We start from the raw sequence: 8320 nt of genomic DNA on the forward strand, positions 1-8320 counted from the left end.
AAAAACCATATTACGTAAAGTTACATACACATCAAGTAATGTTAAAACCACATTGACTAATGACACATCCATATAAAATAATGGTGAAACCACATCTAGTCATTACAAAACCATATTGAGTAATGACAGAAGCATGTTGAATAATGACAAAACTATATCCAGTCAATACGAAACCATATCGTGTAATATAAAAATTTCATTAAGTAATGACTATTCCATATTGAGTTATATTAAAACATCATTGCATGATGTCAAAACCATATCAAATAAAGACAAACTTTTATTAAGTAATGATAAAACAACATAACGTTATATCAGAGTTCCACATAAGACAGCTGTGGCGTTCCATAGTTAACTGCATTGTTTACCATAGTGACAAAATTTTTAAAAGTTAATATAAACAAACAAAACTGCAATTTTCTTCTCAATTACGAAATGTTTTATTTAAAAAAACAAACATTTGTATAAGTTTTCAATTTTTCTAGCACATAGTTAAGCAAAACAATTAGATATCAAGTCGACGACATGGGTATCTTTCAAGTTAGATAAAGAAAATGCATAACCTCCGATTTAAAAAAAAAAAAGTAACCACGGACGAAAAACATATCAATCTGTTAGTTCAGTAATATTCGTGTCTGCCCTTCCATTATGTGACTGAAGAAAAATACATTTACATAATCTTAGCATATTGGTCCTTCTCTCTAACGAGAAAAATGACAGAGACACAGTTACTATTCAATTGTTTGTCAATGTTAAAGACCATTTGATAAAGAATCCCATCCTCAGTGAAATGCTGTAGATCACTTTTCTTTACTAAATAGTTTTACTTCCATCTTATGCCTGAAGATCTAACGCCTACATCTTAAGTGTTGATATGTCAATGATATACTATATCGTGTCTAGATAACTACGAGTACATTTATTTAACATGTTTTTAAAAAGCTGCAACGTATCTGAAAGAACAGTGCATTTATTGAGTAACGGAATAAACAAATCCTTCGAGACTTCGAAATGAAACAGAAATGATCAAATTAATAAAAACCTTCATAAGTAAGTGTGTCTGTTAACTGTATTCCATATCAATTATGAGTGTTACAAATATATTAAATACAAATCTGAAGAGTCAGTGAAAAACAAAGTCACGTCAACTCAAGTGTCACGAAACCTTATATATAAATATAGATTGATGTTGATTGGCGACGAGTAAGTTATGTTTAGCCTCATCAAAATATAGTGTTCTAGGACTGAATAAGCCATCCTTGGAGGAAAGAATTTTCCTAAACTTTTTTCCATCAGTAGACAAAACAATAACACTTTTATAATGAGAGAATAACGCAACGTAAACGTACGAGTTGTTATCTACAGCTATTCCAGCTGGACCAAAGATAACCTCTTTATTCTTGAATTGCCACAACTTCTTTCCTTCCAACTCATAACACCTTACAATGTCATTTGAAAAGTCCGTTGTATATATTTTATTTCTATGTACAGCTATACCAGGTTGAGTACTTCCATCGTCAACGTTGACTAAAGTTGTGACAGTCTTGTTTACTATATCAATACCTTGAATTCCCTTTGATTTAACACAACATATTAATACGCCGTTGTTGTATGCTATTCCTTGACATTGCCCAGCAGTCTTTATACTTTCAAAGACTGTCTCTGAGTTAATGTTGACAATCTGAATGCCAGTGGATGTTGAAACCGCGACTACATTTTCTTTAATGAAGGTGACGTCAAAAGGACCTTCTTTATCTGTTGAACATGGAATTGACTTTTCCAGTGAACCTTTGTTATCAACAACAACAAGTCTACTGTTGCCACAGTCTGCTAAACTCACCTTACCATTAGGCAAAACAACACATCCCCGAAAATCGCAATTCTTCCAAACTTTGTTTTGGATTGTTATTTTTGATATTTGAGATAGTGTTATTTCATCAAAAGATTTCGGGACTAATTGTGGAACAGATGAAAAAATCTGCGCTTGTTTGTTTTTCTCATTTTGCAATACAACTTGTGGACGTCCTGTCAGGGTGTTCACTTTTCCGAAGACTTTGATTGTTGTTTCCAGACTTGTTAATAAATTATCAATATTTAAATTCAAACGAATTTGAGCAAGACTTCCATCCTCGATTAAGGATTGAAGATAGGTTTCCTCTTTTTCTACTTCTGTTTCAATCGACTTACTTCCAATGTATGCATTTAGATCTGATGCATACATTTTAATGGCGGAAATGCTGTGTTCTATATCATCTGCGACTTTCCTTTTTTCTAATAATTTGGCTACGATCTGTTCTATCTCTGCTTTTGTTCGGATTTCTGTATCATCTATATCCTTTAACATGTCGTGTTCCAGTGTGTCAAGATGATTATTAACTTTTGTGCGTGTCTTCTTGATCTCGTCCTTATATCGCTGTCGTTGGTCATGTATGCTGACAATATTTTGTTGCCGGTCTTCAATTATATTTGTGATGTTGTTTTGTAGGTCTTTAACACTAGTTTCAATAGAATCCAACAATGCCGATGTTTTTGCAGGATTAATAACATCTTGAAGTAACGAAAGACCAATACAACTTTTATGATCAACAACAATGCAAGCAGGACAACAAAGCGTATCATGGTGTGGGCAATAATTTTCATATCTCCTGTCATGGGTGGAGCAATAATTGACAATATTTGATATCGATAGTGGTAGTTTATTGTAACTGTCAATCGTAATAACGTTGTGATGCTTAGATGCTTTAGAAATACTATGATGATCATTGCACGCAGAACAAAGTCCTTCATCACATTCGCCACACCAGAAATCGGCTGCCTTTGTAATATGACGGGCTTCACAAATTCCACAAAATGTATTACTTGAGGTTGCCATATTATCTATAAATACAGAGAAAGATAAAGGTAGTATGCATGTGTATGGTGTGCTAGCACTTCCAATGCTTACATTTATCCGTCAATAATAACGTTAGATGTATGTTTCATTATAATACTATAGTCTGAATGGCTAATTGCACATCACATGTTCTTCCTTCAGCAATTGCATCACTCAATAAAACGTATCGCCCATTGTAACAATAATGTGCACAGGTGAATTAAATTTAAAAAAAAGGTAAACATTTCTGTTTCCATGATAATAGCTAAAAAATGTAATTATTGAATGCTTCTTTTTGTTACTTCATAGGGTTGTAAAAGCGTTGACCATGCTCACATTTTGTGAATAAGCACTTCCGCGCTTCATACAAAATGTACTTCGGTCAACGCTTTTACACCCCAATGAAGTTACAAAAAGAAGCATTCAATTCTTAACACATTGTCTGGTCCATTTTCTTGTATTGGTCGTGATTACCTAGCTGGTGATATTATTTTATCATGACGTTATTATTTAAGAATTGAATGCTTCTTTTTGTAACTTCATTGGGGTGTAAACGCATTGACCGAAGTACATTTTCCGAGCTTCATTCTAAAAATGTGCGCAATGTCATCGCTTTTACAACCCTATGAAGTTACAAAAAGAAGCATTCAATACTTTTAATTATTGTTTTAGCTAGGATCATGAAAACACGAATTTTATCATTTTTTTTTATTTAATTCACCTTTGCACTTTATTGTGGGACCACGTGTTATCATGAATGATAAGTTTTATTGTGTAATACAATTGTTAAAGGAATAACACGTGATGCGCTGTTAGCCAATTAGAATTACGTATAATATTGAAACATACATCTAATATAATTATTGAACAATAGGCTCTTCAGAGCCTGTGTCGCTCACCGTGGTCTATATGCATATTAAACAAAGGACAGATGGATTCATGACAAAATTGTGTTTTGGTGATAGTGATGTGTTTGTAGATCTTACTTTACTGAAAATTCTTGCTTCTTACAATTTTCTCAATTTATAATGAACTTGCAACATTAGTAACAGAGGAAAATATATTGTTAAAATTAACAAAAATTTACAAAATTTACAAAAATTACAAAATTATTAAAAATTGACTATGAAGAACTCCTTAAGGGGTCAACTGACCTTTTTGGTCATGTTGACTTATTTGTGGATCTTACTTTGCTGAACATTAATGCTATTCACAGTTTATCTCTATCTATAATAATATTCAAGATAATATCCAAAAACAGCAAAATTTCCTTAAAAATTTCCAATTCAGTGGCAGCAACCCAACAATCAGTTGTCCGATTCGTCTGAAACTTTCAGGGCAGATAGATCTTTACCTGATAAACAAATTAACGCCATGTCAGATTTGCTCTAAATGCTTTGATTTCAGAGTTATAAGCCAAATCTACATTTACCCCTATGTTCTTTTTTAAGCCATATCGGCCATCTTGGTTGGTTGGCCGGGTCACGCCACACATTTTAAACTTGATATCTCAATAATGATTGTGGCCAAGTTTGGTTTAATTTGGCCCAGTAGTTTCAGAGGAGAAGATTTTTGTAAAGCTAACGCCGGACGACGGACGACGGTCGACGACGACGGACGACGACGACGACAGACGACGACAAACGACGACAACGACGACGACGACCAGGTGAGCTAAACATGAAATGTTTTAGAAATGAATTACACTGATTTTACATTAAGCTGGGTTGACATTCATATATATATTTCAAGTATGCGTCCCATGTAATTGCTAATTTGAGGATTGCATAAAAGCAATTAGGAGTATTTTCTGTCGTTAACAAATACAATAGAGCACGTATCAACTAAAATATTGTTGGAAAGAGATTAATATAAGTTGCAAAACTTGTTTCCCAAACCACTATAAATAAATATGTTTAAAATCAAAGTATTTTTTTATTTGCTATTCAGCTGGAGCCTGCTTATCGAAGCTCTTTAAGTAATAAGACGTGTCCTAAGACCAACTTAGGACATACATTAGTTCTAAGTGGGTTTATCAAACATGTCGCAACTTAGGAAAATCCCAGGAATTGTCCTAACTTTAGGATACCAAATTAGGTGTCTTAAGATGGTCTTAGGGTAGTTCTAACTTTAGGATATATTTAGGATGGTTATTTTCTTAACAAATATGTTTTTTTATAGGTTCCATTTCTTTTTTATGGCGGGATGAAAGGGGGAGGGGGTCTAGGATAAAAAAAAATTGCCATGTTTTATTTTGGTTGTTATCTGTATCCTTCAATTTCATTTATTAGTGTATTATGATTTTTTTTACATACATTTTTATCCGCCTTTTATTTTTCAAAAGTTGTCCAGCCTTTTTTTTTTTTTTTTTATTCTGAAGTCAACCATAGATACAAGAGATAAAATGCGGCGTTGTAACTCCCGCGACATATTCAAACTTAGCCAATCCCGTAGCTCCATTTAAATTCCGTGAAATACGATGACGCTTGCGGTAAATCAGTGTCACCCAGGTCCAATAGATTGAAACTATTGGCCGGTCCAATTAGTTCAACGCTTGCTATTCGAAAGAAATAATGAAAATATTGTGAACATATTCTATATAGAAAATGATGACTAAGGTATGATAAATGCCCTTATGTACATGTACTTATATTCATTCAAGGACATTAACCATAGAAACTGAATTCAGATATGCGTCTAGAAAATTGATACAAATTTAAGTCATAAGTCTACGTCTGTGTCCAGTAATAGTTACCGGACTTGGTGTGTCCCAGAACATTTTTTTGGATCTGGATACTAAGCAACAATACAATTTACCGCACACGTATTTTAGTAATGCATTTATGATGGAATCGTTGATTGAAAAAATACCAGTGACAACTATTTCATGCTTGTTTTAAACGATGTACTAATAATATTACTGATGCTTTGAGTCTTGATAAGCGATTAGTAAAGCTACCTATTGAGTTTAGACAAATAACTCTGTAAATATACAAAAGTAAGACAATGTCAGAAAAATATCAACTTTTTTTGTATGAGGCTGAGAAACATGGGAAGGGCAAGATTCTATCGAGTTTTTCATCAGTTTTGCGCCGAGTACAAAAAAGTTGATACTTTTCTGACATTGACTTAATATTGTTTTTTTACTGCAACTTAAATAAATAAAATCGCAGATATTTAAATTGTAACACAAATTTAAAACTTATTCCCATGCCTAAATAATTACATTAGATGTATGTTTCATTCTAATAAGTTATTCTGATTGGCTAACTAGCAATCTCGTGCTATTCCGTAATCAGTAACATTACACAATGCAACTTTTCATTCATGATGACACGAGGTCCCACAAAAAAGTGCACAGGTAAATGAAATAAAAACTTGATAAAAGTTGTGTTTTCGTGATCCTATAGGTAAAAATGTAATTATAAGTATTGAATGCTTTGTTTGTAACTTTATAGGGCTGTAAAAGCGTTGACCGCTTTATACAAAATGTTCTTCGGTCAACGCTTTTACACCCCAATAAATTTACAAAAAAGAGCATTCAATTCTTAAATGAAACCCTGACTGTGGAAAAAGTGATGCATGATGAAATTGACATTGCACAAAATATAGCTGTGTTACTATATTTAAGAAAAGAAGGAAGAAGATAAATACTAACACGGAGATTACAAACCAAGTCATTTTGAGCATCTCAAAACTTGTATGTCTGTGTATGGAACGAAAGAAATGGGTCATGTCAAATTAAAATACACCGGTTTTGTCATTGTTGTATACTACACAATCACCCGGTTTCGTCTGTTTTTTTTGGATTTTTTTAAAACCAACAATTTATTATTAACATTAACATATATATACTAGTCAACAAAAGAAACGATACACGACTGTGAAATAAAATTTATCAAAAAGCATTTAATATAACAAAACATAAGATACACTATTTTAAAAAGCTTTCATTTGCAATTGATGCACATGTGATAATGAAAATCAAAACTTGTCGGGAAGTATCTAAATTCCGTGTAAAAGATCAAAGGGTGAAACTTAGATTTGAGGAAAGTTGAAAAAAAAATCGACACATAATTTTCTAAGCACTAAATTAAATTTCAAATTTGTTTAAAAATATTCAATATGATAATCAAGTTATGTTCATGATGTAACCAATGGGTTGAAATATTGATTTTTCAATTTTTTGGGAAAAAAAAGTGTGTTTTGAAATCTCAAAAAATGCAAAATATTTTTTTTTTATTTTCGTCTCAAATCAATGCTTTCGATATGAAAACAACACACAGTAAATTTGGAACCTTTCGGATTAGTTTTAAGATTGCTACCGCTTTATGAATATCACTTTACACATACTGTCTATGGTAAATCAGTTGATAATGTATACATTTTAACGATTTCTCGTAGGACCAAACTTTGCTTAAAGTCATAAGAAACGACTGACCGATGAAAAATAATGTTCTTCCAATTCTTGAACCAATGCATACAAACATCATAAACTTAGTCTTCTGTGCTCGAATTTATCATTTTTTTCGTGTAAATTTCGTATAATCGTCAATTTTTTTTTCAAAAAATATACAAAAAAAGCATGGAAATTGAGCACGTGTTTAGCATGTAAATTCAGATAATAGTTTATTTTAAGGACATCCATGCGTATTGTGGTCACCGGATTTTTACGAGATGGGTCACACTGAGGTCACCTTGCATACGGAAAATATGTCGGGGGAATTGCTTGCTGGAAGGAAGCAATTCAAATAAGTAAACTTCTTCTAAATATGGATAAATTAAAGAATTTTCTTCAGAAAAAAGTATATGTACATAAGTTTTATAATGAAAACTATCCATTGAGTTATAAAAAACATATGCATTATTTTTTTTTTATTTGAGGTTTCTTATGACTTTAACAAATAAACGAAGAAACTGTATGATTTTTAAAAACAACTTGATGGCAAACACGGTCTTTGCCTTTAAATGAGAGGTTGACATCATTAGTTGGAACTTCTGTTTTTAAAATTGTCGTTTTATGTAAATTTTGTAAAAAAAAAAAATGGCGAAAAAACGTCACAAAAGCAAAAAAAAATTTTTTTTTAACGGATTTATGTTTCCATAATGATTAAGTATTTCTACCTTCAATATTGGTCCAATGAATGAAAAATTGTATCTTTAATTTGAAAAAAATTCTTGTATCGTTTCTTTTGTTGACTAGTATATTTATATTACGCACTAACATGTCACACATGCTTAACTGATCGCAATCCAATTTATTATGAAGGTCTGTAAGATAAAAAAAAAACTGGTCACAGAAACTTAACCGATTGTTTATGGAACCATTTAAGTCGAGGTCTAATGAATCCTGCCAGACGAGCATGAACACATTCTAATTATTAAAACCAACAACACAAAACCCTTCACATTTACCAATCAATGAAGGAAATAAGTTCATGATCACAT

General features: G+C 32.1%; 1 protein-coding gene across 1 annotated transcript; it reads right to left on the bottom strand.

Annotated features, from left to right (window-relative positions):
• Positions 1 to 1156: 1156 nt before the first annotated feature.
• LOC134697781 (uncharacterized) lies at positions 1157 to 2872 on the bottom strand. The gene has a single exon (XM_063560068.1). It carries the CDS (start codon positions 2870 to 2872, stop codon positions 1157 to 1159), a length of 1716 nt encoding a protein of 571 aa, XP_063416138.1.
• Between the last annotated feature and the right edge of the window lie 5448 nt (positions 2873 to 8320).

The sequence above is a fragment of the Mytilus trossulus genome, chromosome 14, assembly GCF_036588685.1.
Source record: "Mytilus trossulus isolate FHL-02 chromosome 14, PNRI_Mtr1.1.1.hap1, whole genome shotgun sequence".
Classification (NCBI taxonomy): Eukaryota; Metazoa; Mollusca; class Bivalvia; order Mytilida; family Mytilidae; genus Mytilus; species Mytilus trossulus.